At 42.3% G+C, this 21,314-nt stretch overlaps 1 protein-coding gene across 1 annotated transcript in view; it reads right to left on the bottom strand.

The window, feature by feature from the left end:
• TALDO1 (transaldolase 1) overlaps window positions 1-20,692 on the bottom strand; it is a 69,143-nt gene extending 48,451 nt beyond the window's left edge. Inside the window, exon 1 of the mRNA XM_073604933.1 lies at window positions 20,450-20,692. Within this exon, the coding sequence (XP_073461034.1) occupies window positions 20,450-20,549 (100 nt within the window). The 5' untranslated portion in view covers window positions 20,550-20,692. The remainder of the gene's footprint in view (window positions 1-20,449) is intronic.
• Window positions 20,693-21,314: the final 622 nt, after the last annotated feature.

Below are 21,314 nucleotides of genomic sequence, written 5' to 3'. Positions count from 1 at the left end.
TTCTTGCTGCAATGCAGTTTACGCACGCATTTCAGGTGCTTGTTATGAGATCCTTTTTCTTTTGTTTTAATTCAATGCTTTATCTGTGCAGTGTGACATTTAAAAATGCTACATGAGATTTTTTTAAAATTATTTTTACACACCAATGCAGCATATTTGTGTGAACTAAAGCCATAGGACACAAAGATATTTTCCTCATCCTTGTTGTTAGGACTACAATGGGGAACACAAGCCTTTAATGCAGATTTAAACCCAAGAACAAAGATGTATATATTGCAGCATACCAGTCCTCAAGATGTAGTGACTGCATTTGTTTTCAATGTTCATGCCAACATTTTCAGCAAGAACAAAAAAAAAAACAAACTGTTAATCTTGGCAGAAATGCAGTGTCCTTTTCATTTCCTGAGAATTGAACTAAAATTAAAAACCATAATCTGTCCTGCAAGCCATCTTCTATAAAATACAAACGATGAACCTTGATGGAAGACCTGTTTGTAGTCCAAATCTTCACAGATAAAGTGCAGAACATCAGGATCGTCACCAAGGGACAGGAAGTGTTATTAACAGGATTATCAGGTGACAAAAGGTCTAAAAAAGAAAAACTAAAGCAGCCACCACATCTAAGGATTGCTAAACTGCAATACATTACTGCGGCAGAATGGTTCCCTTGGGCAAAATCCCGTATGGGTACTCCCTTCGCTTTTTCGGTCACCAGAGGGCGCATGTCCGCTGCATGGCGGGGGACCCGATACGCGTGGCTAAGTGCGATTGCCAGCATGGGGATGTGTGTGTAAACACACATCCCCGTGCTGTCAGGGAAGAGGAAACATTGTTTGTTCCTAGTAAGCCTTTAAGCCCCCCAACTCAGTCACATCTCCATACTGTTAGAACACACTAAGGGAACACACATTTAACCCCTTGACCGCCCCTAGTGTTAACACCTTCACTACCAATGACATTTACACAGTAATCAGTGCACTTTTATAGCACTGATCGCTGTATAAATGTCAATGGTCCGCAAAATGTGTCAAAAGTGTCCGTCCGTCGCAGTACCACTAAAAATCGCAGATCGCTGCCATTACTAATAAAAAAAATAATAAATCTGTCCCATAGTTTGTACACACTAACCAATCAATATACGCTTATTGCGATTTTTTTCACCAAAAATATGTAGAAGAATATATATTGGCCTAAACTGAAGAAATTTGTTTTGTTTTTAAATTTGGGAGATATTATAGCAAAAAAGTAAAAAATGTTTTCTTTTTTCAAAATTGTTGGTCTTTTGTTTATAGCGCAAAAAATAAAAACCGCAGAGGGGATCAAATACCACCAAAAGAAAGCTCTATTTGTGGGGAAAACAGGACACCATTTTTAGGGCTGAAACAACTAATCGATTATGAAATTAATTGATTACTATTTTCATAATCGGGTTAAAAAAAAAAGACTAAAACGAGCCCTTTATAGTACAAAGAGCAAATATTTGCTACTGTAAATATTACTTTCACAGTTCTACAGTAAAAAAATAAACCCCTTACAGTAGTGATTATCTGCTTTTTTTTGTACTATAAAGGGCTAATTTTAGTTTTTTTTAACCCCATTATGTTAATAAATGTCTTAGACCTGGTTCACATCTGTTTTTTGCAGAAACGCACTTCAGTTCATTTACATGGTTTCCTATGGGACATGTTCACATTTATGCTTTTTTCAGCCGCTGCTTATTTGGAAAGGGTCAGGGACTTTTTTTTAACGCAAAACAGCACTTTTTTGGTTCAATATACTTCAATGGAGAAGCTGCAGGAAAGCATGTAATGCAATTTTGCAGCAATTTGTGTTTTTTAATTGCCCAACAACAAATTGGCCAAAAAAAAAAATGCAAAAACGCAAATCGCAGCAAAATCACGTGCGCAAAAATCTAAACGCACAGAAAAAAGCACTGCAGAAACACATCAAAAGCAAACTGCATAGGTGTGTGCCGAGCCTCATGCTGGCCACACGGATCAATTTTCAAAATGAGAATATTCATATTCATATGAAAAATCTTTGTACATTCGCTGAATGAAGGAATGTTGTTTGAAATTTCCCTTGTTTTTAACATTGTTTTTAAAAGGAATGTAATTTCTGAACGAAAATGACATACACTGTCTGAAAATTACTTTGGCCAAGAAGTTTGATTATTTCCAAATTTTCCGGTTAAAATTACTTTTTTAAATTAGACATTGTTTTTTAAATAAAAAAATGTGATATCTGAGTTTGATGATATTTACCAGATTCACCCTTTAATAGCATATACAGTATATCTCTCCTCTAATAGCATATACAGCATATCTCTCCTCTAATAGCATATACAGTATATCTCTTCTAATAGTATATACAGTATATCTCTTCTGTCTGTTATCAGAGTGGATTAGAGATTTTGCTCTCTAACCATATAGTTGGTTATTTATATTTACCACTGTATATAGATATTTAAGAATAAATTGCCTTTTTTTTTTTAAACATTACATATTAACTAAACTATACACCACACTTTTTTTTATTAACCGGTTAATCGAAACAACAATCGGCCAACTAATCGATTATGAAAATAATCGTTAATTGCAGCCCTAGCAAATTTCGTTTGAGTACAACATTGCACGACCGCGCAATTGTCAGTTAAAGTGACGCAGTGCCAAATTGTAAAAAGTGCTCTGGTCAGGAAGGGGGTAAAATCTTCCGGGGCTGAAGTGGTTAAGGTAAAGAACCTTAAGCCTTTATAACCACTTTAAATACATTGTAAAAGCTCTTCCGGTCTATAGGTCTTTACAATATTGCAAACAGAACTTACATTTTCATCACCGTTTCCACATTCTTTGATGCAAGCAATTGCTAAACAATGTGGGTAGAGCAAACTAGTTTAGTAATTAGATTAACATCCCTCAAAACAAGGAACTTGGTATTGGGAAATAAGAGCACTGCCCATGACTTCATCTAGTAACTTATTAAACCTACTAAAGAATTAGCCAACCAGTGTACTTAAAAAAACAAAAAACAAAAACCATGCGAACAGGCAGGTTTATTGCAGAAGAAACACTTGGGTTGATTTACTAAAACTGGAGAGAGCAAAATCTGGTGCAGCTGTGCATGGTAGCCAATCAGCTTCTAACTTCAGCGTGCTCAGTTGTGCTTTGACAATAAAACCTGGAAGCCGATTGGTTTCCATGCAGAGCTGCACCCCATTTTTAACTTTCCTGTTTTAGTAAAATCAACCCCAACAGGTCTCATCTGCATTAGCTTTTTTTGCAGATTTGTACTGTAGACAAAGCTGCACACATGCATGGGAGTGACTATCTCAGCCTGTCCAATCAAAAACGCCTAAAGATTGGAACCTGGAGAGATCAACTGGCAAGGGAGATCCAGGACCCCACAGCACCGGAGGGGAGGTGAGTATAATGAACTTTAATCACAAGTAGATCGTAGCAATGCCAGAGTTAAAGGATAAGTTCACCTTTAGGAGCATGTTAGACCCATATCTAGAATAGAACATGTGAAATGCTCCTCTGACAGAGTGGGAAATCTCCCTGCACCCACTCTTTGAAATTTGCATGGCTGTGCGGGGCACCACCCACACAGCCCCATCATTCATTCACAGATATCTGTAAAACAAAAACTACGAGTACCATCTGCCACCACAACAGACGTACTTGTAGTTTGAATGGGCTGTGAGCGTGTTTCTCAGCATGCTTGTAGTTCATTCATTGTTCCTCTATCTTTGTAACAGAATGCCCATACAAGAATATGGGCACAGAGCTAGAGGAAGACTTGCAATCTGCCGATCACGGGTGCAGTGCCCTGCAGGCTCCAGTAAGAAAAATGTAAATGTACCTTTTTCTTCCTGCAAAATTATGTGCATTGTTTTGTATTTTTTGAAACGTGAACTTAGCCTTTAAAGATGTGCAATTTGTGGATTTATATACTAAAAGTGAGTCCAAAATCTGCTTAGTTACATAGTTAGTAACTTAGAACATCAAAGTCTTATCTTTAGTATGTTGTTGCCCTTAGCATCTTGTGCGAACCATGTAAACACAAATGGTTTGCAAATAGAAAATTTAATTCAAACAATGGAATGACCATTGAAAATTTAAATGAAGAGCCTAACTGACAACACAAATTGGTGGACCAAGGTTGTGAAATAAAAAATATGCTCAAAATTAGTGGCAGAGTTCCAGTATAGTTATTATCTAGCTCAGTGGTCTCCAAGCTGTGGCCCGTGGCCCTTTGCTTGCCTTGGGGCACTATTTCTCCCAATGACACCAACAATGAAGTACCATTCCTTTCACCGTCACCAACAATGGGGTATAATTCCTTCCACTAACATCAGTGATGGGGCATTATTCCACCTATTGACACTAATAATGGGTCTCCAGTCCTCCAAATAATAACCATTACAGAGGCACTATACCCCCTGACCACAGGCACCAAGTATTTTTTTTTACTGGGACTTTTTTTATTCCACTGGCCAGAGTCTGCCCCCTAAAATCTAAGGGGCAGTAAACTAGTTTTTGTTTAGAAAGTTTGGTGACCGCCCTGTTATAGACATGGCAATGATGAAACGCAAACTTACGTGGATCATGTTGAACAAAAAAATAGTGAGTGTTCTACGTGGCAAACACCTTTTCGATAAAATATAGTCCCCCTGGCTTGCCTACTTGCAGGTCCCTAATACATAGAGATATTTTTCAAGTCGACTGATGGGAGGTTCCTGGATGGATTTTCTTCCTTCCCATTCCATTTCCGTCTTTTCCCCTCACTGCTCTTTGCCAATCTTGGCATCATATACGTTGCCCTTTTTTGTAACCCAGACTCTTCTAGACATATTTTGGGGAATATGATCTCGCATATGTGATAGTTGCAATGGTGATAGTTGCAAGTGTCTTAATTATCGCACAATAAGAGGTATTATTGCCACAAATACGATTTCATTATGATTAAGTCATAGTAAAGCTATGCTTCCAAGTCCATGAACTTTCGTATGTATATGTTTCATCGAGGGGTTAACCGGATGGTAACCCTCCTGCGTTTGTTATTCAAACGCTCTAGTAGTAGTATATAAGAAGTCGATTTCTTTCCAAAACACAAGTTTATGTATGTTAGAGGGCCCCATGGCAGATTTTTACCAATGTACTGTGGTCCTCATCAGTTTCAACCAAACCTTGTATTTGTAGGTTTCCCCGTTACATGTTTGCAGCAGACGAGGATTGTTCGCTGCTCCACTAAATTATTTTTTTTTTTACTTTTCTAAAAAAACAATTAAAACTATGGAAACAAAGTTTAGAGACCCCGGATCTTGCCTATATCTACATTCTTCACTACAGTGTTCGAAGATACACATTTCTAGTATTGATGCACCAAGACCAGTTTTAAGACTGAGTACCTGTACTTTTTCATAAGTACTGGCCGATACCAATTACGATACCCATTTTGCCCTTGGATGCATTTTTTACGGTCCACACTAGTACGATTTGTCATGCGATTTGACGGTTCAAAATCGCATGACAAGTTGCACCCCAATTTACGATTATATTGCGACTTTGCAGTGTGCAGCTTTAAAATCACGCTACTTTAGAGCCATTTCAAAGCCACAGATCAGTGAACTATGGACCTCCGATTTCATTGCAGCTTGTGACTTCATTTAACAGTCAATGCAAGTTACAATGAAATCTCAAAAATGTATTGGTCTTAGTATCGGAGCATTTGTACTAGAGATGCACGATCGTTAAAGAATCGAAATCGTGATTTCACCCCCCTCCCAATCTTAAAGCGGAACTTCAGTCATTTTTTCATCTTTCCAACTATTAAATGTTCTGCCCTTGTTTTAACTCTGGATAGAATTTTTTTTTTTTTCTGCCAATACCTTATACAGCCCACTTCCTGTTTGGTCATGCACATGCATGTCATTCTCATGACATGCACAGCTCTCTCACTCTCCTGAGAGTTTGCCAGGAAAGAAAGGGGGGGGGGATGAGTCATAAGAGGGCCAATGAGAACTGCAGAGCAGCTGGTGTGTGTGTAAATCCAGGAAGTGAACAGGCAACAGCTTCAGCTGCCCACAGTTAAAATTATTGCAACCAGACTCATGGAGGGAAATTTCTGCAGCATATTTGGCAAGTACAGAATCACAGTACATAAAAAATATGCAAAGTGGTTGGAGGGAAGCTTCAGAATAGTAAAGATGTTTTTATTACAAATTATGTGAGCAGACTGCAGTTGCTCTTTAAAGACTAAACCTTTTCTGTCACTTGTTGCTTACAAGTTAAAATGAGTATTTTTTTGCTAGAAAATTACTTAGAACCCCCAAACATATTTTTTAGCAGAGACCCTAAGAGCAGGGGTCTCAAACTGGTGGCCCTCCAGCTGTTGCAGAACTACAAGCCCCATCATGCCTCTGCCTGAGTGAGTCATACTTGTAACTGTGAGCCTTGCAATGCCTCATGGGACTTGTAGTTTCGCAACAGCTGGGGCGCCAGTTTGAGACTCGTGCCCTAGAGAATAAAATGGTGGTTGTTGTAATATTTTATGTCACACTTTTTGCGTAGTGGTCTTTCAAATGCAATTTTTTTGGGGAAAAAAAATACACTTTTGTTTTTTATTAATTCATTAAACAGTAAAGTTTGCCCAATTGTTTTGTATAATGTGAAAGATGATGTTATCCCACGAGAATCGTGATCTTTATTCCAAGCAAAAAAAATTGATTCTCATTTTAGCCAGAATCACGCAGCTCTAACAAGCACTCATGCAAATTGCTTAGGCTCGGCACCGATACTGGTATCTGTATCTATACAATGCTAATTTCCAGTCTACACTAAGGTTCTCAAACCCTGCATTGGTGATGACATCGGCAGTTCCAAATAATCTGCATGAAAACACTTAATTTTTCACGTGACGAGCAGCTGACAGAAATCACTAAAACATCCTATCCATTATATGTAGTGCTTACTGTAAAAACGTAATCCTTGCAGTAAGAATTACTATATTGGTTTTATATCACAGCCTAGATCTAAGGGAAAAGCTACAGGATGAGTTGGCAATTTTCTAATCCCCCCACTGGGAATACAGACAGATCTCAGGATGTGAACACGTCTTCATTTTAATATTACTGAATGGTCAATTACATTCTATAGACCAGTGCCATCAGCAATGGAGATCCTTTTGTGTCCGCTAGAAAGAAGGTAAACCCAAAGAGGAAATTGATCCTCCCTCATTTTCTAGCACTTTGTGACACCACAGCATTGGATTTTTAGTAGACAACTGAAAAGTTCAAAACTAGAATAACTTCTACACCACTGATAGACATACCCAGGGAAGGACAAATCCCAGGAACCAGGTAGGAAATGCTCCTTAAAATTTACAGCTGGCGCCAAACTTTTGAAGTTCCCTAGCTGTCAATGGACCTGGCATACAGAAAATATTCTGCTGGTTCCTAAATTGCATAACAACTTGCACACCCGATACATTACCCATTCTACATGTCACAGGTATGAAGTTGATTACATAGAACATACTTTGTTTTTTTTCCTCAGCTGCAGATGGTGCAATCTGAAATGGATTCTACTTCCGATAATGATGGCCAAATCCCACAAACTCTGGAGCTCCACAGACAGGTGCCAACTGTCCATATCATTTGGGGGAAATTGATTAGGGCCATACCAGACCCACATGAATTGATTCTCAGCTCAGTCACAGCTTCCATCCTTTCAAAATAATATCTGTGTTGATAACTATTGGGCAATCACTACCCTAATCAGCAAAGGTAATATTGTGATCCTACTTGTGTACAGAGAATTTTAGTCCTTAAAGAAAATAACATCATAATCATTACTCAGCAGAATAAGATTCTATTCACCACCTACACAGTTTTCTACATTATATTTGCAGAGTTCACGATTGCAAAGCTTTAGTCAATGTACTGTATTTGATATTCAAACAATACGGCTTCCAAAAGTTTGCACCTTTATTTACCAAACTTTGCTTTACCACTCCCTGCCTTCACCAGGTTAGCTGGGGTAAAATGATGAAGTACAATAGAGGCAGGGTAGAACACTGACTACTGAATAAGGATAAGGTGCCGTGGGCTTATGGATTAAGGCTCTGTTTCCACTAGTGCGACTTTTCATGCGACTTGGGACTGAAAAGTCGCATGACAAATTGTTTCCCATGATTTCCAATGAGTACCGTTCATATCTGTGCGACTTCAAGTCGCAGCGACTTCAAAGTAGTCCCTGCACTACTTTGGTCCCACTTTGATGCAACTTGAGGTCTATAGATACAGGCATTGCTTCAAATCGCGGTAAAAAGTCGCGGTAAAATCGCGGTAAAAAATCGCGGCAAAATCGCGCGACTTTGGGGACGCACTAGTGGAAACCTAGCCTAAAAGAGATCTAAAGTCAGAACAACCTAATGTCTAATAAAAGTAGCACAGTAGAACAAATCACTGGAATTATAAAGTTAAAGTAGAATAAAGGCAAAACGTGGCCCCCCCCCCAATTTTGGATAAAAGGAGGGTTTTAACCCCAGGTTAGTTTTTTGCCATCGGTGTCCCTATGGAGAGATTCCCATCACTTCCTATCCCACAGCCAAAACAGGAAGTGAGGGAATCAATGGTTATCACCAGAACAGGTGTCCCTATTGGAAGATTTCCCCTCTATTATTGTTCTGACAACTGATAGGATTTTCTTTTAATTTTACACTTGGTGATAATGGTAAACAGGACAAAGAGGGTGAATGGGGGACACAGACCGCAAAAAAACCTGACAGGGTTCTAATCCATCCCTCTTTCCAAAACTAAAGATTTTGCCTTTTGTTATACTTTAATTACGAGGTATTCCTTAGTGGAATAAATGGCTGATCATGTAGTCATTGCACCCATCTGTCACTCAAATTTTCTGGTATCCTCACACGGTTGCATGTTGCTAGCTGCTTCCTAGCGATCATGCAGGACTTCAGTAAATAAACTACATCTCCTTGTTGGCACAGCTGTCCTCTGCGGCATCCTGACAGATCACCAATAGACAGTAGTATGAAGAGCGATATTATGTATATGTGTCCAAATGTCCTGGGCTGTATTCCATGTAATAGTAACTATATAGTGGCGCTAGAGAGATGTACTATAAATGCAGAGACTGTCATAAGCCATCATATCAAATAAGTCTACATGAAGGCCATAAAACTGTATGATGACAAGCAGCACCCTTAGAGTAAAGCAGGCAGCTCTGATGTTGAAGAGAAGAACAGAGGGGCGCCAGACTAAGTGCAGCATTAAGACCCCTTTCACACTGGGGCGTTTTTCAGACGCTTTAGCGTTAAAAAAAAGCGCCTGTAAAGCGCCTGAAAGAAGCCTCATCTGCAATCCCAATGTGAAAGCCCGAGTGCTTTCACACTGGGGCGCTGCGCTGGGCGTCAAAAAAAGTCCTGCAAGCAGCTTCTAACAAACCGTTTTATTGAAGGCAAGACAAGGTGCAACTCACAAATTGGTGAATAAATCAGGCATATCTAATGATGGCAGGCTCGCTCTGGCACAGCCACTGCTTGATGCTGTCATATCAACTGGACGATCACGAGAGGCCCAGAGCCTGCGCCTGTCATCATGATATATGCCTGATCTATTCATCAATTTGTGAGTTTCCCCTTGTATTACCTTCAATAAAACGGCTAATTTTATTGCTGCACTTAGTCTGGTTCCCCTCTGTTCTTCTCTTCTGTATTCCAGACTGTGGAGAATAGGAAGAATAGGAGGGAGAGCAAGAATTAGGTACAGGGCCAATTATTATTATTATTATTATTATTATACAGTATTTATATAGCGCCAACAGTTTACGTAGCGCTTTACAACTTGAGGGTAGACAGTACAAATACAATTTGATACAGTAGGAATCAGAGGGCCCTGCTCCTTAGAGCTTACAATCTAAGAGGGAAGGTCAAGAGATACAAGAGGTAATAACTATGGGTGATGTGCTGATTGAGAAGATAAATGTACAGTTGTTAGGTGGGGGCCAGATAGGCTTCTCTGAAGAGATGAGTTTTCAGGGATCGTCTGAAAGTGGATAAAGTAGGAGAAAGTCGGACGGATTGGGGTAGAGCATTCCAGAGGATGGGGGAGGCTCTGGAGAAGTCCTGAAGGCGAGCATGGGATGAGGTGACAAGGAAGTTTGAGAGCAGGAGGTCTTGGGAGGAGCGAAGAGAATGATTAGGTTGGTATTTTGTGACTAGGTTAGAGATGTAGCTAGGGGCCAGGTTGTGGATGGCTTTGTAAGTTATAGTTAGTATCTTGAATTTAATTCGGTGACTGAGTGGCAGCCAATGGAGGGATTGGCAGAGGGGTGTAGCAGATGCTGAGCGGTTTGTGTGGTGGATGAGCCTGGCCGCAGCGTTCATGATGGACTGAAGTGGGGATAGCCTATTTAGAGGTAAACCAATGAGGAGGGAGTTGCAGTAGTCGAGCCGGGAGATGACAAGGGAGTGGATTAGAAGCTTTGTGGTGTCATTGGTTAGGAAGGGGCGTATCTTGGAGATGTTGCGAAGATTGAGGCGGCAAGCTTTGGATAGTGATAGAATGTGGGGTTGAAAGGTTAGTTCAGAGTCCAGGATTACACCTAGGACCCTGGCGTGGGGAGATGGGTTGATAGTTGAGCCGTTGATCTTGACAGGGAGATCAGGGGAAGTGGCACCTGAGGGAGGAAATATCATGAGCTCGGTTTTGGATAGGTTGAGTTTGAGGAAGTGATGTGACATCCAGGCTGATATGTCTGCTAGTAAGTTGGTAATGCGTGAGGAGACAGATGGAGAGAGCTGGGGGGTGGAGAGATAGATTTGGGTGTCATCAGCGTAGAGATGATATTTAAAGCCGTGGGAGGCAATCAACTGACCCAAGGAGGTGGTGTAGATTGAGAAAAGGAGAGGTCCGAGAACAGAACCTTGGGGGACCCCAACGGAAAAAGGAAGAGGAGAGGAGGAAGTAGAGTTGTAAGTGACACTGAAGGAGCGGTGGGATAGGTAGGATGAGAACCAGCGAACAGTACAGTCACGGAGACCAAAGGAGTGGAGTTTTTTGAGGAGGAGGGGGTGGTCCACTGTGTCAAAGGCAGCAGAGAGATCCAGGAGAAGTAGTACAGAATAGTGTCCATTGGCTTTAGCCATTAGTAGGTCATTTAGAGATGCATCAAAATTTAGATGGGCAAAAATGTTGTTTTCAGCATTTTACTGAGAACGAAAAAGGCACTCAATTTTGCCATGATTTTACTGTGCTTATGGTGTGGTTTTCAAAGGTCATGTGACTCAAAAACGTGACAGGTGTGTTCTTGCTGCATTTCCATGCATTTCAATGGGGAGGTGTGTGTTTGGTGCGCTTTTTTTTTTTAACTGACCAAAAACGCAGCAAGCAAGATTTTTAACACCACAATGGAAGCACAACGGACCAGTGTGACGACATACAAGGAATTTAAAGTGATGCATTTTTCCTGCGTTAAAGGTGCTGATAATGGCCGACAATAAATTAAGATTCATTTCAATTCATGATATTAAAATGTCAAATACAATACAATTATATATAAAAATATTTGGCAAAGTACATCCTGCATTTTCTGTACCAAAATTTCCATTTGGTGCACCTCTAAGGCCAATCCTCTTGAGAGAAGTGTTATTTGCCTACAAGTGTCAAAACCCTTCTAGGTGTGTTAAATGTATTCAAACGTTGGGGAAGAAGTGTAGCTTAGGCAGGGGATGCGTGTTCTGTATACCATCTGTGTACAGAACGCCTCTAGGTAGCCATATTGCATTTTCCGACAAATTACAGCGTGGCAGGTTGAAAAGGAAAGGTCATTTTTTAATAAAATATAAAATTTCCAAATAAATTAGCACTACTTCCTAAAGAACCCTTCTATGTAGGTTTCTCCATACAGAAATAAAGACTTTAAGAGTTGGCAATTTTACGATATTTTATTAAAATATAATAGTAATTTACGGTACAAACACCTCAAGAAGTGTTTCATGCATGAAAGCTGCAGGAAATGGAAGTGTTCTGATAAAGGGCGCTGTTGTGAACAACATTACTGCCAGTTGGCTGCACAAGAATGGGGTGTTAGCTTAGCCTAATGCCACTCTGGAAGAGTTGGACCCAAAAGCCCTGAATATGGCAATATTTCCTATCACAGCTCTGAATGAGAAAGCTAGTAGAAGCCAACTATTACATAACATTAGAAAACTGCTGTGGCCAGAATGCTTTGTATAGCAAATATCGCACCCTGGGACACCAACTTAAATCACTATTAAAACCCAGCAGGATAGATTTCTTATATGGTTTGCAACAAAGTAGCATGTTCAGAATTGAATCCCATTTTAACTATGGCCTCCCATTAAATATGCACTTGATTTAGGTTTTCGCTTAGTCCCCCTGTAAAGTCCCACAAAAACCTGTTGACCCTGCCAGTGAAGCCCCCTAATGAAGGTTATGTGGCAATGATGCTGCACTGCTCCTGTTCTCACAGCAGAGTTGTCACTCATGAAGGCTGTGTACTTGGCACTACAGTGGGAGAGAGGGTGATGATATATAGCACTGTCACTGCTCATTCAAAAACCTTTGGCTTGTATCTGGTCCCATAGTGCTGCCTGTTGCTTCCCAGGTTGCAGCATCGCCTCTGCTGCTAAAACCTTCCCAGTGTGAGCTACAGTGTCTGGGAGGGCGAGCATATGAGACAAATGGAGGATTTGGCCCAGGGTTGGTTCACAGCAGTGTGCTTTTAAACCACATCCAGAATGCATGCAGTGTTTGGCATATATTCCAAAGGCCCTAGTTCCCACCAGTGCAGCCAGTTCCAGTGCTTTCAATAAGAGTACAGCATGCTACATTTTCTTTCCTCCATAATGCATCAAAATGCTTGCAAATGCATGCAAACACACTGGAATGTACACTTTGAGTGAAAAATAAAGATTTTTCAAGTGTTGAAACCTTTCACTGGAACGCAACGTAAATGTATATGCAAAAATGCATCCAGAACACAGATATTGTGTGAATAGGCCCTCAGTCAGGGAGGGTAATGCTCCATGCATACTGGGCTTAAAAAAAAATGATAGTTCCCTTGGCAAAAAAACAAAAAAAAACAAAACAAAAAACGCAGAGCGTTTTTTGCACAAAGTTTTGATGAGTTTAGGAGTTTTGTGGGGTTTTTTTCTGCCAGAAAGCTTCAATCAGAAACGTAAACTAGAAGTGTTTTTTTTTTCCTGCCTCCACAGCTGGGTTCACACATACACAATGTCAGACATCGCATGTTATTCGCACCGCATTGCTGTGCATATCACATGCATTGTCTGTGCAATGCAAATTCAGCCATAGTTTGTATGGCTGCAATCACATTGTACTCACACCAAAATGGTGCAGGACCTTTTTTTGGTGTGCACTGGAATCCGATCACATCACAGTTTGCACTGCATTCTGCATACCGATTTGGGGGTGTCATTAACTTTCTACTGACACCTGCAGTGGTTTGCAGAGAGCAGTGTGAACTGCCTGTGAGAGCGATGCGATGTGGGAACCCGCACAGGAATCACGCTGGTTCCTGCATTGCATGTGTGAACCCAGCCTAAACATGGAGCTCAGAACATGCCTGTAATCATCCTAATGTACATGGACACATAGGATAACATTGAGCTGCTGCTACAGGCAGAGCACAACTCCTGTACAAGCAGCGATTTTAACCACTTGCCGACCGCATACCTGTACGTGATCTGCCTCCCGCGGGCGGGGGGTCCTATCGGACCCCCCCCCGGTGCCAGCGGCGGTCGGCATTTGACTGGGAGCGTCGGGAGGCGAGGGGGAGACCATCCGATCGTGGCCCCCCCCCTCGCAATCGCTCCCAGCCAATCGGAATCCTCCCCTGCCTGTGTGTAGTTTCACACAGGCAGAGGATGTGATGTCATCTCTCCTCGGCTCGGCAGTTTCCGTTCCAGCGCCGAGGAGAGAAGACATGTAAGTGCACAACACACACAGTAGAACATGCCAGGCATACTTTACACCCCTGATCCCCCCCCAGTCACAAACTGACAGCAAGCAGTATTTTTTTTTTTTTCTGATTACTGCATGGTGTCAGTTTGTGACAGTTACAGTGTTAGGGCAGTGAGTGTTAGGCCCCCTTTAGGTCTAGGATACCCCCCTAATAAAGTTTTAACCCCTTGATCACCCCGTCACCAGTGTCACTAAGCGATCATTTTTCTGATCGCTGTATTAGTGTCGCTGGTGACGCTAGTTAGGGAGGTAAATATTTAGGTTCGCCGTCAGCGTTTTATAGCGACAGGGACCCCCATATACTATCTAATAAATGTTTTAACCCCTTGATTGCCCCCTAGTTAACCCTTTCACCACTGATCACCATATAACCGTTACGGGTGACGCTGGTTAGTTCGTTTATTTTTTATAGTGTCAGGGCACCCGCCGTTTATTACCGAATAAAGGTTTAGCCCCCTGATCGCCCGGCGGTGATATGCGTCGCCCCAGGCAGCGTCAGATTAGCGCCAGTACCGCTAACACCCACGCACGCAGCATACACCTCCCTTAGTGGTATAGTATCTGTACGGATCAATATCTGATCCGATCAGATCTATACTAGTGTCCCCAGCAGTTTAGGGTTCCCAAAAACGCAGTGTTAGCAGGATCAGCCCAGATACCTGCTAGCACCTGCGTTTTTCCCCTCTGCCCGGCCCACCCAAGTGCAGTATCGATCGATCACTGTCACTTACAAAACACTAAACGCATAACTGCAGCGTTCACAGAGTCAGGCCTGATCCCTGCGATCTTGTATCATATAGTAACTGGACTAGGACTTGTTCAGACTATCAGTGCAGAGCCTTAGGTTTTCCTAGCTTCAGTACTTATTGAAACAAGTATGCAGATCAGAGTAAAATCAGAACTTTACATGCTCTCTCTAGCCAAAGGACCGATATGACAGCCAAGTAGTTATTAACTTTTCGTAACAGGTTGCACCCATATTCAGGGTGAAACATGTGACGAATGGACCACCGCCCCCCCCCCGATCTGACAGTTAGCAGGAATCTTCCCCCCTCCCCTCGCTGTCACAATTTTAAAAACAGTCCCCTGTGAATGGAAAACTACAAGTCCTAACAGCCTTTGCAGCTGTCAGCTTGTAGTTTTCAATGAACCACCACAGTGCTGTGGTAGTTCATTGAGTCTTCCGATCAGATTAAATCTGCTTGGCCATACGATATACACACAGATACCTGCATGGCATCAATCTGCTGATCTCTGGTGCAATGCTTTACAGGCTCCAAAAACAATAAATGCACATTTTTTTACATGCAAAAAAATTTGCATTTATTGTTTCTTGTGAAAAGGTGAACTTACCCTTTAATGCATAAAATACATCCAGGTTAAAAAACAAAAACCAAAACAACCTTTTGAGTTTTGAACAACTTTAAAGCGAAGTTGACCCCCTGACATGCCACATTTGGCATGTCATTTTGGGGGGGGGGGGGGGGCGGGTACCCTGTTTTTACAGGCACCCAGCTCCACTTCCTCCCCTGGCGCCGGAAGGAAGATCACCTCTCCCCCCCAATGAAGCCACAGCCAGGAGTAATGCCGGTGCCGCGGAGAGGAGCGAGGCTCTGTGCAGTCGCATCGCTGGACCGTGGGAAAGGTAAGTGTCCGATTATTAAAAGACACCAGCTACACTTTTTGTAGCTGCTGACTTTTCAATGGGTGGAACTCCACTTCAAATGTACAGGAAAGGAAGAAGAAATGTACAGCTGTAAATGACCATTACATGTCATTTGTACACTGATCCTACACAGATCCGTCATTTAATCACAGCGGTGGGTATGAGCTCTCAGGGTCCGTTTAAATGGGTCGTGTCCAGTCTGTTCAACATGACATCCCTGAACAGATCCCACAATGAATTCTTAAAAAATGAAACTCATTTTGTGACATTGGCATCCATTCAATTTTTTACTGGCGCTTTCTGGACTCAAATATAAATGAATGGGTGGGCCGGTGTAAACACAACTGCGTCCGCTTATATCAGATTATCACGGATCTGTCTTTCTTCAAACAAGCAGGCAGACCTTTTCCCTTTTTTGGACCTAGATGGACTCAGGTAATTGGATATAAATAGGAGCAAGTCCATTTACATGTGGCCACTCAGACTTAAAGTAACTGTAAACCTCAGACATGAAATATGAACAAAGTACATGCTTCTATAGTGTCAATTATGAGCACTAAGCCCCGGTTCACACACATGCGATGCGTGACACCCTGAGATCGGTTCGCAGATCGCAGTGTGAACCATCAAATGGCGCAGGAATTGGATTGCATAGGTGTGAACCAATTCTAGTGCAGATCAAAAAAGGAGTCCTGCACCATTTTGGTATGAATGCGATGTGATTTCAGCCATAAATTTTGTATGTCTGAATTCGCATCGCACAGACATCACAGCAATGCAGTGCGAATCACATGCGATGTCTTTAATCGGCCTAGTGTGAACTCAGTGTCATTTCTGTCTGTGGCTTCATTACTCTATCAGAATGATACACTTCTGACAAGTATTCCTGACACCAAGAAAGGTGACAGGGGAGGGAGCGCCAGCAGATTGACAGCCTCAGCTTTGTTCCTGTGTGAAAGGGGGGTGGGTTGTATTCCTTCCCTCCATTCAGCTTTCAGACCTCTCTTTACTGAGAGCTCCACACAGTGTAAATTCAGCTCTCCACCCCCTTTGTCTGAAGCTCTGACATCTGTTGTAAATTCTAGAATGTGACTGGATGTAGAGAAGAGAGAAGAAGACTGCAGATAAACAGGTATAATGTATTTAGGAGGATTTGTTTTATCTCTGTGCATCACCTGCCAGTCACTTCACTGGGTATATGGAAGGGTTTACAAACACTTTAAGCTGGACATACACTTTACAATCTGATTGTATAATTTGCAAAATCTCATAATAGAAAATTATTGCGACATGATTCAGATTGTGGCACCACATCCAAAGATAAATATTAAATATACAACAGACGTGTATATACATGTTTATCTGTCAGGTGTATGCTTTTACCTAATAGCAAGTTCCTTTTTTTGGCTGAAATACGTTTGATGCACTCTCACTCTGGAGCTATGTACTGCTTTCCCTTCTCTCCTCATGTGTTGGGCTGGGCATTTCACGTTTTCCCATTGTAATCTGTAAGGCCCCTTTCACACATGCAGACCATTCAGATCCGCCTGTCAGTTTTTTCAGGCGGATCTGAACGGTCACTCCATACAGCTCTATGGAGCGTCGGATGTCAGCGGTGACATGTCCGCTGACATCCGATCTGCCCCGATCCGATTCACAGAATCCAGACAGTATTCATGAGCAATCAAATATATATTACGAGTACAAATATTGTTCCCAATCATATTAAGAACAATAATATACCCCGTTTTTAATGTATGATCAACTTTTGAAATTTATACAAATTTACATATTGTAATGTATAATGCATTTCTCAGTACCAATAGGATCCCCTGAGGAAGCTAAGGCAGGGGTGTCCAAACATTTTTCAAAGAGGACCAGATTTGATGAAGTGAACATATGTGAGGGCCGACCATCTTGCCTGACATTCTTTGAACCATTAAAATTAAATGCCAATTAACTGTTATACTGTCCAAGAATTCTCCTGCCTTTGTGGCTGTGTGTGGTGAAGAGATGAGCGTTTTATTTGGAGATAGATATATATATCTTTTGCGGTCCCCAACGAACCCTGGAGCGCCACTCAGGACTAAGGATGAGCTTGGGTGTGTTATTTTATATACCGTATTCATCAGCGTATAACACTCACCTTCACCTTAAGAGGGAAGTTGCAGGAAAAAAACAAAAATTTTAAATAAAGAACTGTGAAGCAAAATAAGGGTCAGTCCCCATCAATGCCGCCTAATCAGTGCCCATCAATGCCGCCTAATCAGTGCCCATCAATGCCGCCTAATCAGTGCCCATCTGCAGCCTCACCATTGCCAGGAATGCAGCCTCACCAGTGCAGGGAACAGGGAGGGGGAGGGACGAGCGCTGACAGATTATATACAGGAGAATCTCCTCTTTAGGCCCCTTTCACTCTGGGGAGGGGGCAGCGTCAGCGGTAAAGCGCCGCTACTGTTAGTGGCGCTTTACCGTCGGTATTCGCCCGCTAGCAGGGGAGTTTTACTTCCTGCTAGCGGCTGAGAAAGGGTTAAAAATCACCGCAAAGCGCCTCTGCAGAGGCGGTATAGCCGCGCTGTCCCATTGATTTCAATGGACAGCAGCGGGGAAGGAGCGGTGTATACACTCCGCTCCTTCACTGCTCTGAAGATGCTGCTAGCAGGACTTTTTTCCCTGTCCTGCCAGCGCATCGCTCCAGTGTGAAAGCCTTCGGGGCTTTCACACTGGATACAAAGCAGCGGCACTTTCGGGTCGGTTTGCAGGCACTATTATTAGCGCAATAGCACCTGCAAACCGCCCCAGTGTGTAAGGGCCCTTACACGGCGGTCTCTTTAATACAAAGTCCCGCCTCCTCTGATAGACAGAACAGTCGTCCAATGCCAGCCCAGGAGATAGGACTTCCTATTAAAGAGGCCTCTGAATAAACAGAAGATTCTCCTGTATGTAATCTGACAACACTTGTCCCGCTCCCTCCGAGGCAGAGCCGATAAATATGGCCCCTGGGGGCCACAAAAAAGATATATATATATATATATCCAAATCACCAGGGGGGCATATTAAACCAGAATGCGGGCCGCGATTGGCCTGTGGGCCGGACATTGGACACGCCTGCTGTAAACGGAACACGTAGTGATCCCTCAGTACTTTGATTTCCTGGGGGGCCCCGATATGGAAGATCATCTCTAAGTTCACCATATCAATGGGCAGATCTACAGGTCATTTTGTGTTTTACCTGTTTGGGGTAAGAAATGTATATTTCTGCAATTACCTGTCCTGAATCTATTTTCTGATTTTAAATGTTTTTTTTATAATGATGAAATAATAAATTTGGATTTGGATTCAATCGAGTGCTCTCTTTCATTTGGGTCCACGATCACTCTGTAAAATCTCCCTTAGCTTTACCAGAATGGAATCCATTCAATTAGTACCCAATCAGGCACACCCTTGTACTACATAGCCGATGGGAGATCTAAAAAGACGATTGTACAGATTGTATGGCCAGCTTTACATGGAGTATCTGATTAGGTCCACCAGAAATCCCGCCCCATATACTGTATTCATTTACATATCTAAATCTGGCCATACATTATACAATATTCTTAATCAATTTCCTTTACCATTAGTGTCACCTATGTCGTGCAGGGACGTGTCTGCAAACAAAATAGAAGTGTTGATTTGACCTCGTATTATATGGTTTTAGTAAATCTAAAGGAGAATTGTATAATGTATGGCCAGCCTACAGCTGATTCTTTACACAGCATTGCTAGGAGTCTTATTGAGGTCCTGTGAAGAGCCCTATGAGAATCTCTCAGACTCCATTGCTGTCTTTGTACCACAGTCATGAGCAGAACAAATCGTACTCCACATAAGATCAGATTGCTCTAATAGTGACCATACACAGAACAACTTTATAGAAGATCCTAGGAATAGATTTCCCATCCGATCAGAAGATCATGTGATGCACCATACACTTATCACATCAAATGATCTATTTGTCTACAATCAAATTTTCTGCCCAGACCAATCAGAAAATTGGATTCATTTTTCTTGAAATCAGTGACACTCCCCCTGACATTGATAAAGACAGACCGATATTGTGGAGGGATCTCGTATGTTCCCCGCTGTGTCTTGTGCACAATTCATCCAATCTGTGAAGAATCACTCTGATCGTTCTAATATCCGTACACACAATCCGAAAATCAGACGAAAAATACCACTTTCAATGCGATCGTACGATAATCAGATCGTTAGTACAGAGCTTTCGAGAGCCGATCACGACAATTGATCCGATATCAGATCGGACAAGCACAAATTTTCCTCGTACAATACCAGATCATACGATTTTCGTTTAGTCACTACAGTTGTCGTTCAAAAATAGAATACAAATACATGACATCACTTCCGTTATTTTTTCTTTGTCGTACGGGAATTTTCATGACTTTAGTAACCTATTCAATTCCTACTTGCGACTATTAAGCAAAAAAAGTTTGGATCGTGTGTACGAGCCATTAGGGTGACCATACACTATACAATCTGATTGCACAATCCTCTGTAGATCTACCATCAGCTATGTACTACAGGTACCTGTCCGATTGTATGCATTGTTTAGATCCATCTATAGGAGATTGTACAATCCGATTGTATAGTGTGTGGCCAGTAAGTAGACTATGAGATTGGACAGAGGAGGGATGGAGGATGTTCATACAATCAGCTGTCATCAAACATACGGGTCACACATCACATGGAGGTCTCACCATTGAATTCCCCGGTATCAGCCACCACCACCGTGTACTTCTTCAGCTGCTCTAGTGCGGACTCCTCCATCTTCTGCTTCTTCACTTCACAGTTGGACATAATAGGGGTCTGAATGGGGCCGGCGGGTCCTATATATGCCTGCGGGTGGCCGGGGGGGGGCGCGTATCAGTCCGTCCAATGGGAGTGAAGGGATGGGGGTGGCAAGTGCGCGACACACACCACGCGAGGAGGGCAGCGCGAGTACGAGCAGAGGCGTCACTACCAACCAATCATGGACCAGTATAAGGGAGCGCATGTTCCGACCTCGCCTACTCACCGGCGGTGCGTGGGGCGGGCTCGTTGTGAAAGACAGGAAAAAAGCGACGGGTTCACGGACCAATGAGAAGAAAGTGGCTTATAACACGGACCAATGAGAAGAAAGTGACTGATAACTCAGCGTGCAATGTATGAAATCTGTTCTGGTGAATGTGAAGTGTAGGACAGAAAAAAATAAGGACATAATTACACATCACATGGTCACATGATTTTATAAAAACTAATGTAAAACTGGAAATCTGGGTCATAAAAATGGAGAACATTATAAGATTTCCTTCCCATAGCACAGCTTCGCCTTTACCTCAACTATTACTGATTCCCCCACACAACCAGTGGTTCATGACCACCAGCTCGCCTGCCCCCAATTTCTCAGTACATACCAGCTCCCAAATAGTGACCCCAACCCTCCCTAACAGTGCCTCACCCTCTGAGAGCCCTCAGTGCCCCCAACCTCTCATAGTGACACCTAGCTTGCTTCAGAGCCTCCAGCTCCCAAAAAGTGACCTCCAACCTTCTCTAACAGTGCCTCAGACCCTCTGAGAACCCTCG

The sequence above is a fragment of the Aquarana catesbeiana genome, linkage group LG11 (genome assembly GCF_042186555.1).
Source record: "Aquarana catesbeiana isolate 2022-GZ linkage group LG11, ASM4218655v1, whole genome shotgun sequence".
In the NCBI taxonomy this organism is placed as follows: domain Eukaryota; kingdom Metazoa; phylum Chordata; class Amphibia; order Anura; family Ranidae; genus Aquarana; species Aquarana catesbeiana.
The sequence above is the reverse complement of the archived record's forward strand: the minus strand, read 5'-3'. Positions and strand labels throughout refer to the sequence as shown.